The following is a 22,142-nucleotide window of genomic DNA, read 5'->3' as shown; positions in this document are numbered from 1 at the left end:
TAGAATAACAAAGTGTTTTTACGCTCACATTCCCAGGCATACAAAACTATGCATCTGTGACATACATGTGAATTGATCAGGAACTACAGTTAACCTATTTAAGTTCCTCATTATTCTGTCTCTCTACGGGCATACCCATACTACCGATTTAAAACAGACTAACAGTCAAGCGACTTGTTGTGGAGTCTTGAGCATTGTTCTTCCAAGGGGAGAGAGAGAAGGTGGCCTAGGTTTTTCTGGGGAAAAAAAGAATTCTCCCAAGAGAGCAGCAGTGGCGTAGGAAGTTAAGAGCTCGTGTATCTAATCTGGAGGAACCGGGTTTGATTCCCAGCTCTGCCGCCTGAGCTGTGGAGGCTTCTCTGGGGAATTCAGATTAGCCTGTACACTCCCACACACGCCAGCTGGGTGACCTTGGGCTAGTCACAGCTTCTCGGAGCTCTCTCAGCCCCACCTACCTCACAGGGTGTTTGTTGTGAGGGGGGAAAGGCAAGGAGATTGTAAACCCATTTGAGTCTCCTGCAGGAGAGAAAAGGGGGATATAAATCCAAACTCTTCTTCTTCTTCATCATCAATTTATAAATTCTCCAGATTCCTTGGGTGGGGAGCAGTCATGACAATTTGTACAGCGTGGTGTAGTGGTTATGAGTGTTGGGAGAGGAAGGGATTCTGGAAGAAATAGGAAGAGTAGCGTTGCCAAATCAGGTTTGGGAAATTTCTGAAGACTTCGGTATGGATGTTCTGGGGATGAGGGCAAAGTTGTTTAGCTCTCTCCCAACAGCAACTTCGTCTGGTTCAGAGGAAAGCTGTATGAAAAGGCTTTTAGAAGATGACAATCCTAACATCACAAGAGTGGTGGCAAAGTTCAGCACCTCTATTGTTAAAAGATGTAAATATAAACAGGGTAGTTTAAACACAAATTAGTGGTAGGCCATTTGGATTATCAATTTTATATTTCGGTTTTATACCTCCCTTGTGCTATTAGTGTTGAGACCTGATTTTATCTTATGGTTTTAACATTCTGCATTTGTAAAAAATTTTTTTGCAGTTTTCATAACGTTCCCAAATTTTATTTGGACATTGTATGTTGTGGTTTTATACTCTGTATTTAAAATAATTTCTGGTCTTCAACTGCAATCAAGCTGATTGACTTTTTAAAAAATCTCTTAAGTGGAGCTAAGAATGTGAGTTTCACCTGCTCCCCTTTTTTGTGCCTGGCCCGAGGTCACCCAGCATTTGTGGGAGCGGGGAAACAAACTTAGGTCGTTTCCCCACTTACCATGACCACCCTTTGCTGCGTGCTACTCTCAGCGTGCGTCATTTCTGGCGCGCTCCTGGGCTTCCCCACTACCCCGCGCTCTGCGGGGGGTCATCAAAAGGCGCCGTTTTGAGGAGCGCCAGGAATGATGCACGCGGAGGGGGCGGGAGAGCGGCAGCGTTGGGGCGGCTGCGTTGTTGCCGCCCCTGTAGTGGGGAGTGCCGGGGGACCCCGTGCTACTTTGGTAGAGTAGCGCACAGCAGACGGTAAGTGGGAAAACGACCTTAGTTCACCAGATAAGAGTCCACCGTTCATGTGGAGGAGGTCTTGCAGCCATTCAAATGGCTCAGAGTTGTAGTGTATGCAACTGCTTGCGTATAATGTAGGGTGACCATCCGTCCCTATTTTCGCGGGACACTCACGCTTTTGCGTAGAGTGTCCTGCATCCCGCTGGGCTTATGCCATTGTCCCGATTACGGACAATGGCCTCAGCAGCACACTGCCTTTTGCGGCGGCGCTCCCCAGTCAGGAAACAGGGAAGCGCCCCAGAAGGCTTCTGGGGCGCTTCCCTGTTTCCTGACCAGGGAGCGCCGCCGCAAAAGGCAGCCTTTTGCGCGGCGCTCCCCGGTCAGAAACAGGGAAGCGCCCCAGAAGGCACTGCGGCAGCCGCAGTGTCTTCTGGGGCGCTTCCCTGTTTCTGACCGGGGAGCGCCGTGCAAAAGGCTGCCTTTTGCTCCTGCGGTCGTGCGCTCGGGCTTCTGGGGCTTGCCGTTTGCCGCCCTGTCACAGGGCGGCAAACGGCAAGCCGCAGAAGCTCGTGTGCTTCTGCAGCTGCACGTGCGCGCGTGTGTGCGCGCACAGCCGCTTCCCCATCCCGGGATGGAAAGGTGACCATCTGGTCACCTTAGTATAATGCCACATTTTACCAGCAGCACCTTTGCTTTCCCTCCTGTTCGGCCACTTGCTGGAGGAGGGTGTTGCTTGAATTCTTTGGGAGCCTCAGAAAAATGGCAGACATGCAAAGCATGAGGCACTTACTGGCTCTGTCCGGCCCCCGGGGTGATCAACAGCAGCAGCTGTCGAAGCTAGACAGAGGGCAAGCCGCTTTTTTGTGGAGGGGAAGAGAGGCTGGCCCTTGTCCTTGGCGGGGTATGTGGCTCCTGTCGTCTGAGCTGCTTAACGCTCCTAATATGCTCTCATCTGAAAAAGAGACAGACGGGCTAAAATGTGGGGCCGCGTGCCATTAAAACAATAATATTGGTCTCCGTTTAGTGAAGGCTTCAAGCACTGCTAGAAGGTCTACACCCAGTGGTGGGATCCAAAAAATTTAGTAACAGGTTCCCATGGTGGTGGGATTCAAACTGTGGCGTAACACCAACGGGGTTGGGCGGGGCACGACAGGGGCGTGGCCGGGCATTCCGGAGGCGTGGCTGTGGCAAGGACGCAGCCGTTGCGCCGGTCCTTGGGCGGGAAACGAATGCACGCAGGCACAGGCTGCCACGCATGCCAGTGCACCTCCTGCTAGACTGCTTCAAGTTCTGCGCGCTACTGCTGAGAGGAGGGGCGTAACTGAGGCAAAAATCACGTGGCAAAATCACCAATTAGTAGCCCCCTCTCGGCACACACAAATAATTAGTAACCTACTCTCGGGAACCTGTGAGAACCTGCTGGATCCCACCTCTGTCTACACCTGATTTTTGTGCAGTTGATGAAAGAGGTTGGTGACCAGTGGTCCTGAGTTGTAAAATGCCTGGAAATTTGAGGGGTGGGGCCTGGAAAGGAATGATTTGGGGAGGGAACAGTCCTCCGCAGGGTACAAAGCCATACAGGGCACCCTTCATAGCAGCCATTTGCTCGGGGGCAATTCTTTTGTAATAGTGGGAGGTTTCCAGTTGCTGTTTGAAGGTTGGCTGCCCTTCCCCTTAGTGAAAGCTGGTTTCTTATTTGGCCCCAAATTTGCCAATCCAGAAGCAAAAGAGGGTTGTGGAAGAATAGCTGATATGGCCAAATGAAACCTCAGTCCATCCTTTCCCCTCTTGATCTTGGGGGGCTGTGATGCATTGCAGGCAGTGGTGGGATCCAAAAATTTTAGTAACAGGTTCCCATGGTGGTGGGATTCAAACAGTGGCGTAGCGCCAATGGGGCTGGGCGGGGCACGACGGGGGCGTGGCCGGGCATTCCAGGGGCGGGGCATTAATAATTTCTCTGTTACTGTAAAAAAACTCTTACTGTAAAAAAAGTTCCTAATTTCCAGCTGGTATCTTTCTCTCCATAATTTAAACTCATTATAGCAAGTCCTATCGTCTACTGCCAACAGAAACAACGACTTCTCCTCTAATTGACTGCCTGTCAAATACTTAATACTTTCAAATACTTAATTTTGTTTCTAGAAATCAAAAGAAGGATGCTTTCCTTAAACAAGGAACTTTACCATATTACTAAAACATGTTTTTAAAACAGCCCAACAGGGAGAATTATCCCGTTTTCTACCTTCGCTAACCAGCCACATAGGAAACAACAGGACTTGATGATTTTTGGACCTAATGGAATTTCTAACGGAAAAGCAGACCCAATTAGTAACCCCCTCTCGGCACACACAAATAATTAGGAACCCACTCTCGGGAACTGGTGAGAACCTGCTGGATCCCACCTCTGATTGCAGGCATTATTGGTCTATCTGTCTGTCTGTTTTTAACCATCCCTACTTCCAAGGAACTCATTATTTTTCCCTCACATCCACCCTGTACAGTAGATTTGGCTGAGAGTGTGTGGCCCCGGGTCACCAGGTGATCTTCATGGCTAAGATCTAGGGTTGCCAGCAGCCAGGTGGTGGTGGTGGTGGTGGGGGTCATCTTTTGCTGCTGCACCTGCTGTCAAGGAGGAAAAAGGGGGAGAAAACACATGACACCCATGCCATGATGTCATTTCTGGCAGAAAGCCTGGCAGTGACATCACTGGTTGTGGTACTGCTTTAGGGATCCCACAAATCTCTATGGTCGAATCCCCACTACTATCTTAGCCAGGTTTCAGAACACAAACTAACCAGGTTTGAGGGACGACCTCCCCATTGCTTGTGTGGCAGATTCTGTTTCTGGTGCTCGTTCTCCCCGTTAATCTGCATTCCGGCAAGACCTGGTTGCAAGTGGCACAGACCCCATTAACACTGTTCAGAGCTGATCCGAGGGGAGGGATGAGGGTTGAAACCCTGACGGAATTTGGGCAATCAATCAGCGCTGCGATGCGCGCGCAGCCTTTCCTTGGTTTCGTTTCCGCTTTTGCAATCGGCCAGCAGAAGGGGACGCAAACGTTAAACAGTCAAACGTGTAACTGTTAATCATTAATGGTTTACACAGGTAACGATTAACTGTTTGCACAGTTGAACGTTAAACTTCTACACGTTGGTTTTTTTTATCACGCCCTTACAATGTACGTTTCCGCAGTGGGAAAAAGTTCCACCCCATCAAGGCACGCCAGCCAATCAGGGGAGACCGACGAAGCGAGCTCGCCTGGTAGTGGGGATTGCTAAGAGTTCTGCAACCGGGTGTGTCTGCTGTGTGCTTGCTACAGTGGGGAGGGAGAAACTCCGATGAAGAGGGCACGGTTTCACAACGAACAGGTTTGGATCTGCATGCAAATTTCAAGTGGGGATTCGACCTATGATTGGTTGTTGTGGGTTTTTTGGGCTGTGTGGTGGTGGTTTAGTATGGCCACGGTCTGGTATCTCTCCCCCCCCCCCAACATTTCACCTGCATCTCTGGCTGGCATCTTCACAGGTATGACACAGCGCTGCAAGACCCACTGTGCCACGGAGAGGAACCCATCTGGTCGTGGCATGCCTCTGAAGATGCCAGCCATAGATGTAGGCAAAACATTAGGAATAAACACTACCAGACCATGCCCACACAGCCTGGAATTCCACAAAACCTGATTGATTCCAGTCATGAAAGCCTTTGACAATTCTCTATGATCTTTATCATAAAGATGAGTGGGGTACCTAGAGTGTTGCAAGGTAGCGTGATGTCCCTTCTTGGTTTTCACCCAGAAATGACATTATGACACATGATGTCATAATGATGTCATTTTCCAGAGTCCTTGCCCTGAAAAGCTCCTTTCCCATGGCAACCTTTCCATGATTCTAGCTTGACATTCTATCCAAAATAGCACACTGACTCAGCAGCAATGTATGTTTTTGATGTTCGCTAATGCTGTAATGACGCGAGTCAGGTCATGTTTCCAGAAAAACATAAGAATGTTTTTCTGGAAACAAAGGAAATACTTCCGCATTTATTAATTTATCTGCATTATGTATAGATTGCCTTTCTCACTGGGACTTGAGCCAATACAATCAACGGGCCTTTCCCCACTTACCTTAAGCCCGTGCTACTTGAGGAGAGTAGCGCGGGGTCCCCGGCACTCCCCACGACAGGGGCGGTGACAGCGCAGCCACCCCGACGCTGCCGCTGTCGCACCCCCTCAGCTTGCGGCATCCCAGGCGCTCTTCTTAACGGTGCCTTTTGATGGGGACGCCCGGGCGCCACCTGGGATGCCGTGTGCTGAGAGCAGCACGCGGCATAGGGGGGATTGAAGAGAGTGGGGAAAGGCCCAACAAGACAAGCTGTTTGATAACCAATGAAACAGGATCTGGGTTGTAGAACCAGCCCAAAGTCCAAAAAAACAGAACTGAAGCCCAGCGTGTTAAGATGACGCATTAAATGATGCAAAATTATACAGCGGGATCCATCCCGCAACAAAGTATGCACAGTAGCACGGAACACGCTCCCCAACCATTTATCCAAGCAACTTTTAAACAGCACTACCCTCTTGCCTATGTAGAAAAGCTCTCTAGAATAATTTTATTTATTTATTTATTTTTATTATTTATATTTGTATACCGCCCTCCCTAAAGGCTCAGGCTTTATTTATCTATATATTAGATTTTAAACCTCCCATCCCCGAAGGGCTCTGGCCGGCGTACAGCAGGCCTGCAACAACAATACATAATAACATTAAACACAGCAGGCTAAAAACAACAATTTTAAAACAAATTTAAAACAATTTACAAATCTATAACCATAAAAAATGGCAAATTGCATTTTTGCCACCTCTATTAATTTTACGAACACAAGGGGGCAAATAATCTACCTGCCCATGCTGTTTGCCATCAATACACTATGCGTGTGTTTGTAATTGCACCTCTGTAGAAAGCATGGCGTGCAAAACAGCCCAAGAACAAGTGAAGATAGGCCTTGACCTTTCAAAATCCCAAACAGCTGAAAATACCAAGTGGACCTGTAGGAATGTGTAGCATTTATTATGACAATGTGTGCTGCATCTATCATGCTCACAATTGATGCAACCATCTAGCCAGCCGTGGCCCCAGTGAGTCTAGATGCTTGGAGCCAGATGCCAAAAATACAGAGCTGTCTACTTTGGTCTTCCCCGAAGAAACAGGTTTTCTGAAGAGCTCTTCCTCTTAACCTCTCCATGACACCCCCAGGTCATGCTGGTGTTGATGGCCCTAGATACCTTTGCTCCACAGGTGAACACTGCACATTAATTCCCAGGTACCAGCCAGAAACAGATAATATTTTAAGACCATAATGAATGAACAGAACATTTTCAGGGTAAGAGCCCCTGCAGCCTGGGCTCAGATAAAATAACCCGACAACAGTGCCATTTGTGCTGCTGAAGTTAATGTTCAGTATGGACTAAAAAAATATATCATTTTTTGTCAGATTATTTGACTTCCCCTCCTCAACCTCACAGCCAGTGTAAATCTTGGAGTTCACCTGCTCAGATTACCGGTTTCTGGGATGGCCTTGCATTTTTCCCCAAACTAATCTTTGGGTGGAGAAAAGCAAAGAGGGAGAAAACTGGAAGAAAACTGGGAGAAAACTGACTACACAGAGAAGCCATTGAAATTCACAAGCACATGGACAACTTCAACAGGAAGGAAGAAACCATGAAAATGAACAGAATTTGGCTGCCAGTGTTGAAAAACTCTAGAATCAAGACAGTGACTAATCAGCTCCACACAAACACAGGACAACTATAGACAATAGCAACCAAAGAAACAAAGACCAGGATACTTCTATTCAGATGCATTCACCTATTGACCTTGCTATCTTCATTGTTACTCCCAGGCTACAGACTTCTTTGTGACTCACAACCAGGCTACTCTATTCAGAGGGCCTCACTTTTTGACCTCACAGTATATATACTCCACTTGCTTTCCATTCCTACTATCAGATCCTCTGAAAATACCAGCCACAGATGCAGGCGAAACGTCAGGAGAGAATGCTGATAGAACACGGCCATACAGCCCGGAAACCACACAGACAGCACCCCAGTGATTCTGGCCATGAAAGCCTTTGACAATACATTAAACTGAAAGTAATGACTTAAAATGGTTCTCTAGCTGCCCCTCCCCACGACAGACACCTTGTGAGGTAGGTGGGGCTGAGAGAGTTTTGAGAGAACTGTGACTGGCCCAAGGTCACACAGCAGGCTTCATGTGGGAGAGTGGGGAAATAAATCAAGTGCACCAGGTAAGCATCGGCCATTCACATGGAGGAGTGGGGAATCAAACCCAGTCCTCCAGATTAGAGTCCACCTGCTCTTAACCATTATGCCACACTGGCTCCTGAGAGCCAGGAGAGAAAACGTGGAAAGGATGAAATAAAATAGAAGACTATTACAATTCATTTTCAGATGGAATATCAAAATGGGCAAAGGTAAACTTAGGGATCTCTTTGGAGGGTTCTCTAAGAACACCAGCAGATCCCTCAGTCCTGTCTAGAGATGCCAACCTCTAGGTGGGAACTGAGGATTCACCGGAAGTTTGTCTCTAGACTAGAGAGATCAGTTCCCTGGAGAAAATGACCGCTTTGGAATCCCCAGTTGTGTGTGTGAAGCCCCACTGGTTCAATGTTTCATAGATATACAACATGCTCTGGATACTTTTGGAATCGCAGCGCTTGCAACAGTCGAAAGGAGTGTGACATGTCAGAATGTTAAACAGATACTTTTACAATTGGAAGGACTTTACATATTCAAACTACATTCTATGGAGCCATCTGGGCTGAATCGAAGCATAGATTATTCAGATTTCCTTTAGAAGCATACCGGTGTTTTGGACATTAATTGCGCCTGTATTTACATGAGCAGAGCTAAGCTGCACGGCTCTTCCTTTGAGGACAGAATGCGAGACACGGGAGAATGCAGTCGTTTGCCGTCTCTTGCCTAGAAAACCCTACAGGGTCTCATAAATTAGCTGTGATTTGATGGCACTTTCTACCACCAACACCCAGTGCTAGCAAGCAACTAGCAGAAGGTTTAGGGGTGATGTCAGTTCTGGGTTCGCACCAGATGTGACATCATCACATTGGTGTGACTCTTTAGGATGTCCCTGAAACTCTACTGTTTTACCAGAGTTTTTTTTTTTGGGGGGGGGGGGCATCCCGGAGCACTGTGCCAATGCAGTGAGATTTTTCACTGTTCATGCCGGAAGTGACAGGCAATGCCTCTTCTTCCCCCATTCCCTCCCCCACCATAGCAGAAGATCAGGCAGCCCTAATTCTATTACTGATGCCTATTCTGCTGACAAAAGCTAATCCAGATTGCTCCAGAGAATGAGCTACTGTCTAGCACATAGAGAATTGCTTAGATCTGGTGAGCTTGGCATTTCTGGCGTGAATACAGTGTCAAGTTGGGAGTGGGTTGGATCCTACCAGTTTTTCTGCTTGATGGCCCCCACCCCACCCCATTACAGCCCCTGCCCCACAATTCCTTGAACAGTCTTTTTGGCTGTAAAAGGAGTTTCTTTTCCCTCTGTTCCCAACCTGGGGAAGGGGTTTAAAAATAACATCAACTAGTAAGCAGCATCCCATTTAGCTTCTCTTAAAAGCGATAGCCATGCACTGGGCAGAGGTATTCCAGAGGTCCAAGCAATACAGTTTGGTTGCCAATTGAGCTGGCAAAAGATACCTCTCTCTTGTAATGGAGGATTAAGGTGTGGGAATGAGCAGCCAAACTTTTCATGGCACGGGAGTCAATAACATCAGCTGGTAAACAGTATCCCATCAAGCTTCTCTTAAAGGGGACAGATGGTTTTTTTTCCCCTCCCGGAAACTGGCAACTCTTACAAAGGGTTACTCAAATGTGTCCAGTACGAAATTTTCAAATTGGTATCCTAAAGTTAAGAAAAACAAAATCTATTCTCGGTCCCTAACTGATCTCTCCGATCCCTCTTGAAGAAAGGCATTCACCAACCTGCGCTTTCAATCATTTCCTACCGAATCCGAGGGATTGGTATCTTTGCCCGGGTAGAAGACCTAGCTCATTACTGTGTTTCCCCGAATATAAGACAGTGTCTTATATTAATTTTTGCTCCCAAAGATGTGCTATGTCTTATTTTCTTATATTCCCCGAATATAAGACAGTGTCTTATATTAATTTTTGCTCCCAAAGATGCGCTATGTCTTATTTTCAGGGGATGTCTTATATTTCTGTATTCTGTTTGTCAGGCATGCTTCCAAACAAAAACTTTCCTACGTCTTACTTTTGGGGGATGCCTTATATTTCGCACTTCAGCAAAACCTCTACTATGTCTTATTTTCCAGGGATGTCTTATATTCGGGGAAACAGGGTATATCCTACATTGCCCCTTTTATGACTGCATCCAAGGTAACTCCTGTAATTTTTATTTTATTTTGAAATTAACGCTTTGGAGGATAACAAGGTGTGTCTTTTCTTGGCAAATGTTTTCCCTGTGGTTGCTGTTACGCTGGCCGCTTTTATGTTTTTAGCTACTATTTTAAGGAGGACATTAGTTGCAGATCAAAAAGGTTAAACCTACACTGTAATGTGTGAAGTTTATGGTTTTGTATTGTTAAATCTGGTATCGTTTTTATCTGAGACCCCTTCTGCACATGCAGAATAATGCACTTTCAGTCCATAAGAATGCACTTTCAATCACAAGTGGATTTTGCTATTCCACACAGCTGCAAAGTGGATTGAAAGTGCATCGAAAGTGCATTATTCTGCATGTGCGGAAGGGGCCTTAGCGTATTTATGGGATTTAAGGATGTTGTGCTGGCCTATGCCTGACAATAAAATCACTATTGCTACTCTAATGGCAAGCAACGGCAGCATAAACACATCCTGACACCCAACAGACTAAGCCAAAAAAAAAAATTCCACATAGGCATCAGTAAAAAGAAATTCTCTGCTTCAAAACACCTAAACTCTGACGCACACCTCTGCCAGAATATTCTCTTCCTTAAGGGACTGTTGCTTGCATTCTTTTGAATGCAGCCCCCCCCCCCAACCACAGGCGCTGCAACAGCTGAAATCACACCCAGAGGGAGGAAAATATCTAACCCCAAATCCTCCCTGGCGTTTCCGCCATGCTCTTTTCTCAAGGCAGCCCGTCCCCTTTCCTGCCTCCTCTACAAGCCATTGTGCGGCTGGAAGTCCAGCGATTGCCACCCACCTGTTTGCATCGATCATCTCCTCTCCCAGACTGGCCAGGCGCTCTCTCTGCCGCTGTGGGCAGAATCCCCTGTTCAAAACACAAGCTGCAAGCTCAGCGCCCGGCGGCTCTGCCAGAGGTGGCCCAGAGCCTGTGGTCAGCTTTGCGACTGAACCCGACGGGCCCCGAACAATGAGAACTGCTAAGCGAAACTCTATTGTGTCCCTCTGGAAGCGCTGCTTCGGCTGGCCCTGCTGCCAACCCTGTGGGGTTTTTCTCCCTGGTAGGGAGAGCCCTCGGCATCCCAGCTGCACACCTGCAGAGCTTCTGTGGCTCCCCTAGTATTGAGCAGAGAGATGCCAAACCCGTGGGAGAGATTCTTCTGACCTCCTGGGAGCCCTCTCTGAAAATCCCCGGGATACTTTTTAGAGGAAATTCTGAGAGACCCATGAGGGGGGCTTTTCGGTCTTTTTAGAAGAAGAAGAAGAGTTTGGATTTATATCCCCCTTTTCTCTCCTGCAGGAGACTCAAAGGGGCTTACAATCTCCTTGCCCTTCCCCCCTCTCAACAAACACCCTGTGAGGTAGGTGGGGCTGAGAGAGCTCCGAAGAACTGTGACTAGCCCAAGGTCACCCAGCTGGCGTGTGTGGGAGTGCACAGGCTAATCTGAATTCCCCAGATAAGCCTCCACAGCTCAGGCGGCAGAGCAAGGAACTTAACCCGGTTCCTCCAGGTTAGATACATGAGCTCTTAACCTCCTACGCCACACTGCTGAGAGGACCACATGATGGTGGTGGTGCGGGAGGAAGAGTTATGTCCACCCCCCACATAATTGATAGGCCTGGACCAAGGAGAAGAAGAAGAGTTGGATTTATATCCCCCCTTTTTCTCCTGTAAGGAGACTCAAAGAGGCTTACAAACACCTTTCCCTCCCCCCGCTCAACAAATACCCTGTGAGGTGGGTGGGGCTGAGAGAGCTCCGAAGAACTGTGACTAGCCCAAGGTCACCCAGCTGGCATGTGTTGGAGTGCACAAGCAAATCTAGTTCCCCAGATAAGCCTCCACAGCTCAAGTGGCAGAGTGGGGAATCAAACCCAGTTCTCCAGATTAGAGTGCACTTGCTCTTAACCACTACAAAACGCTGGCTCTCACAGAGACACAAGAATCAAACTAGAATTTTCTAAAATCTGTAGGAGAGAGGGAAGGCGGAGCAGGTTGGCATTCCAGTAAGTGGGAATTGCAGTAATTGGATCCTTGTGGGGACTCACTGGCCACACGCAACCGTGCCCTTTAGGGAACAAGCTGACGTGTGCACAGACGCTTTCTTTGATGTGATTTGTGGGACTTTCTGTCTTGACTGTCATGGAATCTTAGGCATCCCAGACACTCTTGCCTCTGGGGGTAGAGTCAAAGGTCAAACAGAAGAACTGCTCAGCATGAATGATTCCCACCCCCCTGCGGAAGGAAGATTAGGATTCCAGCGTGCTTCTTAGAGTAATCATCACCAAAGAGGAGGAAGAGGAGGAGAAGAAGAAGACGACAACGAATTTGGATTGAGAGGAGGAGGAGGGGGAGAAGAATAAGAATAAGAATAAGAATAAGAATAAGAATAAGAATAAGAATAAGAATAAGAAGAAGAAGAAGAAGAAGAAGAAGAAGAAGAAGAAGAAGAAGAAGAAGAAGAAGAAGAAGAAGAAGAAGAAGAAGAAGAAGAAGAAGAAGAAGAAGAAGAAGAAGAAGAAGTCTATAAAAAAGGCTATAAAATTATGCATGGGGTAGAAAATGTTGACAGAAATTTTTCTCTCTTTCTCACAATCCTAGAACCAGGGGGCATTCCTTGAAAATGCTGGGGGGAAGAATTAGGACTAATAAAAGGAAACACTTCTTCACGCAACGTGTGATTGGTGTTTGGAATATGCTGCCACAGGAGGTGGTGATGGCCACTCACCTGGAGAGCTTTAAAAAGGGCTTGGACAGATTTATGGAGGAGAAGTCGATCTATGGCTCCCCATCTTGACCCTCCTTGATCTGAGGTTGCAAATGCCTTAGCAGACCAGGTGCTCGGGAGCAGCAGCAGCAGCAGCAGCAGGCCATTGCTTTCACCTCCTGCATGTGAGCTCCCAAAGGCACCTGGTGGGCCACTGCGAGTAGCAGAGTGCTGGACTAGATGGACTCTGGTCTGATCCAGCAGGCTAGTTCTTATGTTCTTATGTTCTTAAGAAGAATTTGGATTTATATCCTGCTTTTCTCAACTGTAAGGAATCTCATAATGGCTTACAAACTCCTTCCCTTCCTCTCCCCATAACAGACCCCTTGTGAAGTAAGTGGGGCTGAGACAGTTTTGAAGAATGGTGACTAGCCCAAGGTCACCCAGCAGGCTTCATGTGTTGGAGCAGGGAAACAAATCCAGTTCGCCAGATAAGAAGCCACCACTCAAGTAGAGGAGTGGGAAATGGAACCCGGTTCTCCAGATTAGAACCCACCTGCTCTTAACCTCTATATGCTGGACACATTAGGGAGACATTGGGGTAAATTCAGATGTAATGTTTTCAGCTTGAAAGTCACACAACTCACTCAGTACACACCATGTGTTTCCCTTTCTTCAGACAAAAAATTTTTTTTTGAGTCCTGAATTTTTTCAGCAAGAAACTGTTTCATCTAGTGAAAAGTCGGCAGAGGATGACACCAATTGGCTAACGCCCGTGCCGTTACCCATGCACTTCCCCCTGCGCAATCTGTGGAACTTTTTTTTTGCAGTTGTTTACGAAAAAAGTGTGCGGGTTTGTAAAAATCAAGGCAAACAAATGAATCAAGAAATAGATGCCCCCCCCCCCCATTTTTTCAAAAAGGCAAGCTTGAAACATGACGACAAACGATTTAATTTTGTTGTATCACCGCCCAGAGCCCTTCGGGGATAGGGCGCTATACAAAATCAATCAATCAATCAATCAATCAATCAATCAATCAATCAATCAATCAATCAATCAATAAAAGATAGATAGATAGATAGATAGATAGATAGATAGATAGATAGATAGATAGATAGATAGATAGATAGATAGATAGATAGATAGATAGATAGATGGCAGAATCAGAATTTGATTTGCATATATATCATATACATTGCAAATCCATGTCGTACCGTGCATATTGTGAGACCAGGCTCTCCAGTTGCCAACTCTGGGCTGGAAACTTCCTGGGGATCTGGGAGTGAAGCTTGGTGTGTGTGTGTGTGTGTGTGTGTGTGTGTGTGTGTGTGTGTGTGTGTGTGTGTGTGTGTGTGTGTGTGTGTGTAGTTTTGGGAGGCAGCTCAGCACGGATCGGAAACCATAGAGTTCATGTTGCCGTTTTCTCTGGGGGAGCTGATTTCTGCAGTCTAGAGGACAGTCGCGACTCTGGGACAATCCCAGATCCTGCCGGAAGGTCGGCAAACCAAGCTAGGGGTGAAAACCACCCTGGTGCTGTTCTGTCTGGGCTGCATCTACCTTCAGGCAATCATTTGCCTTCGCAGAAAGCCGAATATCCCTCGATCGACAATGCCCACACATTCCAAGCCCTTCTTTTAATAGCCGGCGTATCTCTTGCTGGAAGTTGAGGAATTCGCTGGCACGGCCTTACCCCCTAATCCTCTCCCTTTGCTTCGCTGCAAGATAATTGGGGGCCCGACAAAAGGCTTGCTAGACAGCGGCTTGGGGGGGGGGGGGGGGGCAGGATTCTCATAGATGGATGAGCAGCAATAATAGCCAGAGGAGAAGTCAATGTGGCAAGTTAATCGGGGTGGGGGAGCGCTGGCCGCAAGCCAGGCCATTCAATCAATGGCTGGGCGCTTGACTCGCTTCCCTTTGCCTCTGCTGCCTGCCAATCAGCTTTTGTTCTGCTGTCAGTCCCTTGATCCTGTTGTTCAGCCCAGCTTTTCCAGGTCTGCATTCCTGACCCAGGAATCTGGTTCCAAGGTCTGATTGCCCACTATGTGACTCCCATAAATTGAAGATGAAAGATAACAGAGTCAAGCATTGAGCCGATCTTTGGGATGAGTGGATCTCTGGATGAATGTGCAAGATAGTGGCTGCCTTTCCAATCTGATTACAGACTGCATATGTGTGTTCTGAAAGACCTGGAATAGTAAAATTCTGCACTGAATAACCTAACATGTACTCCAAACAAAACTGAACTATATGTCTGATTGTGCACCTGCCGTCAGCTGGGGCACAGCGGGATATACGCCCCAAATAAAGTAAAAGGAAAGAGCGTTCATCCTCGTCATATGAGATTCTTTGTTATGCACATGTTTTCCTCGCTCCTAAACACACCACATCAAAGATCAGAGAATCTCTGCGATTTCTGCAACGAAGGTGGCCATGTGTTAATTTCTCTTTGAGGTTTTTCATTCCACCCCACCTTCCCCAATCCTAGTTCCACCATTTAAAATTGATTAGAAGGGCTTTTTGATTTTAACCTTTTTTTTAAGCGAAAGGTCTAGCAATAGAGCGATGAATCCTGCCAGTGAAATAAGGCAGGAGAAAAGACAGCTAACCAAAACAAACAAACAACAACAACAACAACAACAACAACAACAACAACAACAACAACAACAACAACAACAACAACAACAACAAGAAGGAAGCAGTGCCAAAAAGGGGGCTTACAAGCTCCTTTCCCTTCCTCTCCCCACAACATTCACCTTGTGAGGTAGGTGGGGCTGAGAGAGTTGGGAGAGAACTGTGACTAGCCGAAGGTCAGCCAGCAGGAATGTAGGAGTGCGGAAACACATCTGGTTCACCGGAGAAGCCTCAGCCACTCAGGTGGAGGAGTGGGGAATCAAACCCAGTTCTCCAGATTAGAATCCAGCTGCTCTTAACCACTATACCACACTGGCTCTCCAGTAGAGAAGCATCCATTGACATACATACTGGGTAGTTAAAGCCATTTAACCAGTTCTGATTAACAGTGTAGAAAATTGTTATGTGGCCAAAATTACCCGTGTTGGTAGAGATGTCAACCTCCAGGCAGGAGCTGGGGAATCCCCCAGAATTACAGCATCTCCAGACTATAGAGATCAGTTCTCCTGGAGAAAATGGCTGCCTAGGAGGGAGGACTCTATGGTATTGTAACCCTCTGAGGTCCCAGTCTTCCCTAAACCCCAGCCCCAAATTTCCAGGGGTTTCCCAATCTGGGTCTGGCAATCCTGCTCCTTCATCAGTGGTGGGATCCAAAAATGTTAGTAACTGGTTCCCATGGTGGTGGGATTCAAACTGTAGTGCCAATGGGGCTGGGCGGGGCACGACGGGGGCGTGGCCTGGCATTCCGGGGTGGGGCATTCCTGGGCGGGGCATGTAGCAGGGGGCTGCCCAGCAGCTGCGCCAGTCACCTTAGGCCGAATGCGAATGCAGGCAGAGCGCCAGGCCTGCCACGCCTGCCGGTGCACCTCTCCTGCTAGACTGCTTCAAGTTCTGCGCGCTACTGCTGAGAGGAGGGGCGTAACTAAGGCCAAAATCACGTGGCAAAATCACCCATTAGTAACCCCCTCTCGGCACACGCAAATAATTAGTAACCTGCTCTCGGGAACCTGTGAGAACCTGCTGGATCCCACCTCTGCCCTTCATCCCCTGCTGGCAGCCGGGGGCGGTGGGGGGGGTGGTGGAACTTGGCAACTTTGTTTGGTATATTTGGTTCAGGGAGATGGAGTCAGGATGGGGAGAGCTTGAAGGAATGTGCGGAGTCTATTCCTGGTTCCCTCAGTGACAACTGGTGATAGTATTTTGGGACCGGGAAGAAGGGGGAGGGTGTCTTTTAGCAGGCAACTGTGAGAGGAACCCAGCCTTCAAGAAGTATCCCTGCTTGCGGGGAGGGGTGGTAAAAAAATTTCCCAAGAGGCTTGGGATGTTAATGAGCCATTGTGAGTACAGCTCTGCAGGAGTCGAGAAGCAGAGGTATCCAGGTTCGATTCCCCACTCTGCCACACAGGCTTGCTGGGTGACATTGGGACCGTTACACACTTTCAGCCAAAACTAGAGTCCGCCTTCCGAAGCAGCCATTCTTTTCCGAGGGAAACTGACCGTTGTCAGCTGCAGATGTTGTAATAGTGGGGTATCTCTTGCCACCCCCCGGATGTTCCATAATGGGAGTGGGGTAGGCAGAGGTGGGATCCAGCAGGTTCTCACAGGTTCCCGAAAGTAGGTTACTAATTATTTCCGTGTGCCGAGAGGGGGTTACTAATTGGTGATTTTGCCACGTGATTTTGGCCTTAGTTACGCCCTCCTCTCAGCAGTAGCACGCAGAACTTGAAGCAGTCTAGCAGGAGGTGCACCGGCGTGCGTGGCAGCCTGCGCCTGCCTGCATTCGTTTCCCGCCCAAGGACCGGCGCAGCGGCTGCGTCTTTGCCACAGCCCCGCCTAGGAATGCCCCGCCCCTGGAATGCCCGGCCACGCCCCCGTCGTGCCCCGCCCAGCCCCATTGGTGCTACGCCACAGTTTGAATCCCACCACCATGGGAACCTGTTACTAAAATTTTTGGATCCCACCACTGGGGGTAGGGAGCTTGAAGGTTAACCAACAACAAAAAAAGCACCAATAAGGCTAGTGCAGGGGTAGGGAACCTGCGGCTCTCCAGATGTTCAGGAACTACAATTCCCATCACCCTCTGTCAGCATGGCCAATTGGCCATGCTGGTAGGGGCTGATGGGAATTGTAGTTCCTGAACATCTGGAGAGCCGCAGGTTCCCTACCCTTGGGCTAGTGGTATATAATTACCAATCACTTGTAATATCCAATAAACATATCTTAAACAAGCTCTTATACAGCAAAAAAAAAAATCTCACAGAAGTCTTTACAAAAGAACAGTAAAGCAAATCGTCCCTCTACAAAAGGCACACAATAATTTTACCATCGGAAACTGTTTTCCCCTTCTTCTGAGCATAGGTGACTGGGGGAATGGGCAGTAGTTGTGAATGTCCTGTTTTGCTCAAGGGGTTGGACTGGATGACCGCTTGGCGTCCCTTCCAACTCCTCTTCTTGCCCTGTTCACTGGTTGTACACCGAACCATCTGCCAGCCCCCTCCCAGAATTTGACCACTCCCAGGTTTTGACCATTGGGGTGTGATGCCAGACGCCCCTATTATTAATTATTATTAATTATTAACTATTTATTGTAGGATGCTGCTGCTATAGTTTTAAGGTTTTGTATTTTTAACTGGGGTTATTTGATTTGTTTTATTATGGTTGTTGTTGTTTTGTTGTACACCGCCCTGAGCCCTTCGGGGGTAGGGCGGTTTATCAAATTGAAGAAGAAGAAGAAGAAGAAGAAGAAGAAGAAGAAGAAGAAGAAGAAGAAGAAGAAGAAGAAGAAGAAGAAGAAGAAGAAGAAAAAAGAAAAAGAAAAAAGGAGAAGAAAGAAGAAAGAAGGAGGAGGAGGAGTTTGGATTATATCCCCCCTTTCTCTCCTGTAGGAGACTCAAAGGGGCTTACAATCTCCTTGCCCTTCCCCCCTCACAACAAACACCCTGTGAGGTAGGTGGGGCTGAGAGAGCTCCGAGAAGCTGTGACTAGCCCAAGGTCACCCAGCTGGCATGTGTGGGAGTGTACAGGCTAATCTGTATAATAATAATGTTTCTATGTTAATTTATCTCTTGTGCATCTGATCACAGAGTCCCTGCTCCATACGCGGTGCGGTCCTGACACGCAGAAATTTAGTAAGCAGGGCTTTTCCTGGTCTGGAGAAAGTGTCAGTAATTCAATTTCTGTATTTTGGGTTTCCGAGACAGGATTAAGAGAAGAGTCAATCAAGAAAATCCTTGTGTGAGCTAAATGCTTAGAAAACAACAGTGTGCCAACCCCATGAATGCTTCTACAAATCTGCACTGTATAGCTCCAATGATAAAGAAACGATTACAACTCAAATGTGTTGCTTCACAGCGTTCTGTTTACTGATATGCTGCTTGTAATGCTTTAGAAAGAACTGAAGCTTAATAACTATAGGCACTTTGATTTAATCTTCGCTATTGAGTAATATCACTTGATCTGTCCAGCCCCCGTCAGGAGTTTCTCTGCCCCTGGCTCCCACTGTCTGCCACCCCTGCTATGACCGGTGAGAGAAAATACAGAAAAAACTGCAGTTGGTCAATGGCATGACATCACTTCCGGGTTTTCCCAGGAAGTGACATCACACTGTGGTCAATAGTGCCCTTGATCTGCTGGCTCTCAGGCTGTGCCTGGCAACCCTACGGTGTACAATCTGGAGAACAACTAACTAACCAGCCAACAACCAGGTCATCCTATAGCTCAGGGATGGCAAACCTTTTCGAGACCGAGTGCCCAAACTGCAACCCAAAACCCACTTATTTATCGCAAAGTGCCAACACGGCAATTTAACTTGAATACTGAGGTTTTGGTTTAGAAAAACGGTCGGCTCAGAGGCGCACGTTACTCGGGAGTAAGCTTGGTGAAGCAACCATGCAACGCTTCGAATGGGTGAATCAAAATCCTAGGAGTGTTTACTCAGAAGAAACCCCATTGCCAGCAACTGAGCTTACTCCCAGGTAAAGGATCGTGCCCAGGCCAGCCTAGATGTGTGTGTGTGTGTGTGGGGGGTGATTTTCCACACCCCCATGAACTGTGTGCACGTGTGCCCACAGAAAGGGCTCTGAGTGCCACCTCTGGCACCCATGCCATAGGTTCGCCACCGCTGCTATAGCTTTTACCAATCAGAAATCTTTCTCTCTTGGATCAGGAATTCCGAAAGCAAGATGGATTAGGGTTTCTTGGATGCCTCTTATTATCTTGCTGCTGTTTTTAAAGGATTTAACTATATTTATTTGTATCGAGATTTGTGTTGTACACGGCCCAGAGCCCCTCGGGGATGGGGCGGTATAAAAGTTTAAATAATAAATAATAAAATAAATAAAATAAATAAAAACTGTAGCCTGGCAGGCCCTTTCTTGCGGCCAAGAGAATGAAGGTAAAACGCACAAAGACATTGGAATGGCGGCTGTGTTAAAATTTCATCTATTGTTCCCAGATTCATCCCGCAGTCGCTACTAGCTCAAGGTGGTTCATAGAATCATAGAGCTGGAAGACGCCCCAAGCAAGGGCCATCCAGTCCAACCCCCTGCCTTGCAGGAACACACAATCAAAGCCCTCCTGACAGATGGCCACCCAGCCTCTCTTTAGAAACCTCCAGAGAAGGAGACTCCACCACCCTCCGAGGTAGTTCAGGCGGTTCTCCTTTCTGCCATTTTGCTTACAACAACCCAGCGAGGTAAGCGGACCCACAGTCACCCGAGGAACGTCATCTCTTTCATATCCATTGATCCCAGTCCAAACAGTCCCAGTCGCGTGGGATGTCTACAGCGGCACGTGCAAACACTGGCGTAATGCCCATTGGGCAAGGTGGGCAGCTGCCCAGGACATCACTTTGTGGGGGGGGCATCAAATGCTGGGTTCGTTTTGGGGTATTTTTAGTTGTTTTCCATTTTTGGCCTGCAGGGGGCGCAGTTTTTAGGCTAGCGGCACCAAATTTTCAGCGTATCATCAGGAGACCGTCCTTATGCTACCCCCCCAAGTTTGGTGAGGTTTGGTTCAGGGAGTCCAAAGTTATGGACTCCCAAAAGGGGTGCCCCTATCCCCCATTGTTTCCAATAGGAGCTAATAGGAGATGGGGGCTACAGTTTTGAGGGTCCATAACTTTGGCCCCCCTGAACCAAACTGCACCAAACCAGGGGGGTATCATTAGGGCAGTCTCCTGATGAGACCCTGAAAGTTTTGAGACTGTGCCTTCAGAAATGTGCCCCCCCTAATCTGCACACGGCTGAGCCAGGAAGTTTGCACCTGGGACAAAGGAACTAACAGGGTTAGGAGAAGGATGGAGCAACTGAGTAACCCGGGCTTAACCCACCTGGGGATGGATTTGCATCCAGTCTGGGAGATCAAGACAAGGCTTTAAAGAAAAAAGTCTAATTGTCTGGTGGCAGCACGTGGACCTGATTTGGGCTATTTGCTAGACCGGAGGACGACTGGAAGTCCACGAAAAGGAATCTCAGCTAAAGTTTATGCCTGCTTGGAAGAAGTCAGTTGGATAAGAACATAAGAACTACCCTGTTTCCCCGAATATAAGACATCCCCGGAAAATAAGACGTAGTCGAGGTTTTGCTGAAGTGCGAAATATAAGGCATCCCCCAAAAGTAAGACATAGCAAAGTTTTTGTTTGGAAGCATGCCCGACGAACAGAACACAGAAATATAAGACATGCCCTGAAAATAAGACATAGTGCAACTTTGGGAGCAAAAATTAATATAAGACACTGTCTTATATTCGGGAAAACACAGTAGCCTGCTGGATCAGACCAAAGTCCATCTAGTCCAGCTCTCTGCTACTCGCAGTGGCCCACCAGGTGCCTTTGGGAGCTCACGTGCAGGAGGTGAAAGCAAGGGCCTTCGCTGCTGCTGCTCCTGAGCACCTGGTCTGCTCAGGCATTTGCAATCTCAGATCAATGAGGATCAAGATTGGTAGCCAGAGATTGACTTCTCCTCCATAAATCTGTCCAAGCCCTTTTAAAAGCTATCCAGGTTAGTGACCGTCACCACCTCCTGTGGCAGCATATTCCAAACAGGTCAATCCGGTTTCATTCAATGAGCTATTCGATGACCCTCAGCTCCCCGCAGAGCTCTGAGCTGAGTGAAAGAATTTCCTTATCGGTGTCCGCAAACCATCCTCGGAATTTATTCCCGTCGACCTTCTCCCGTCCCCCCATAAAGCCCCTCCGAAGCAACTTACAGAGAGTTCCCAGCAATCCCGAGAGGCGTCTTCTCGTGAAATGTATGGATTTGGAAAGGCTCGGTCCTTTAAGAGTCCTGTGGGGGAGACCTGCTCCACTCCCTATCTCTCAACGCGGCCACTGTATCTCTGGCTGGCCTCTCACAGCTGATTATATCTGGGTGTCCCGAGCTATGTTGGGAGGATGAAAAGGGTGAGCTATTTTTAGGAGCCAGCCAAACTGCTATTCCACCGGTCTGAGTCAATCATGATTCCTGGTAACCTTGGCTGGAGGGAGGGGGGGGAATAGCATCCCCCCCCCCAGCACATCATATGAGTTTGCAATGCCCAAAGGGTTTATTCATTCAGTGAGATTCCCTCCTCACTGTACTCCAATCAGGGGAAGAGGCCGAAACGTCCACGTAATGCATCAGTGGCCGACTCACGCTTCCCTGAGTCATGTTCGAAGTTGTGATTTCATGATCCCGTCGGCATTGGCTAATGTTGTCACACTGCGGGCTTTTTAAAGATGTTTAAGGCTTGTACTCCGAGTGTGACCCAAGTGTTTGGAATGAATACCATCGATGATACAAAGATGAACGGGAAGAAATGTTCAGCATTTTGTTTTTCGTGAATGCAAAATTAAACATGTTTCCCCTCTCCCGCAGCC

General features: G+C 47.8%; 1 protein-coding gene across 3 annotated transcripts in view; it reads right to left on the bottom strand.

Moving 5' to 3' along the window:
* XIRP1 (xin actin binding repeat containing 1) overlaps nucleotides 1–21,749 on the bottom strand; it is a 33,582-nt gene extending 11,833 nt beyond the window's left edge. Inside the window, exons 1-2 of one of the 3 annotated variants that reach the window (XM_048510928.1) lie at nucleotides 21,494–21,749; nucleotides 2,294–2,455 (exon numbers count right to left, since the gene is read on the bottom strand). Coding sequence is in view for 1 of the 3 variants with exons in the window: in XM_048510926.1 (XP_048366883.1) it covers nucleotides 10,749–10,758 (10 nt within the window). In the remaining 2 variants the exon portion in view is untranslated. Of the gene's footprint in view, nucleotides 1–2,293; nucleotides 2,456–10,748; nucleotides 11,041–21,493 lie in introns of those variants that run through there. The other 2 variants (XM_048510927.1, XM_048510926.1) reach the window with 2 other exon arrangements.
* Nucleotides 21,750–22,142: the final 393 nt, after the last annotated feature.

Source organism: Sphaerodactylus townsendi, linkage group LG11 (assembly GCF_021028975.2).
Source record: "Sphaerodactylus townsendi isolate TG3544 linkage group LG11, MPM_Stown_v2.3, whole genome shotgun sequence".
Taxonomy (NCBI): Eukaryota; Metazoa; Chordata; class Lepidosauria; order Squamata; family Sphaerodactylidae; genus Sphaerodactylus; species Sphaerodactylus townsendi.
The sequence above is the reverse complement of the archived record's forward strand: the minus strand, read 5'-3'. Positions and strand labels throughout refer to the sequence as shown.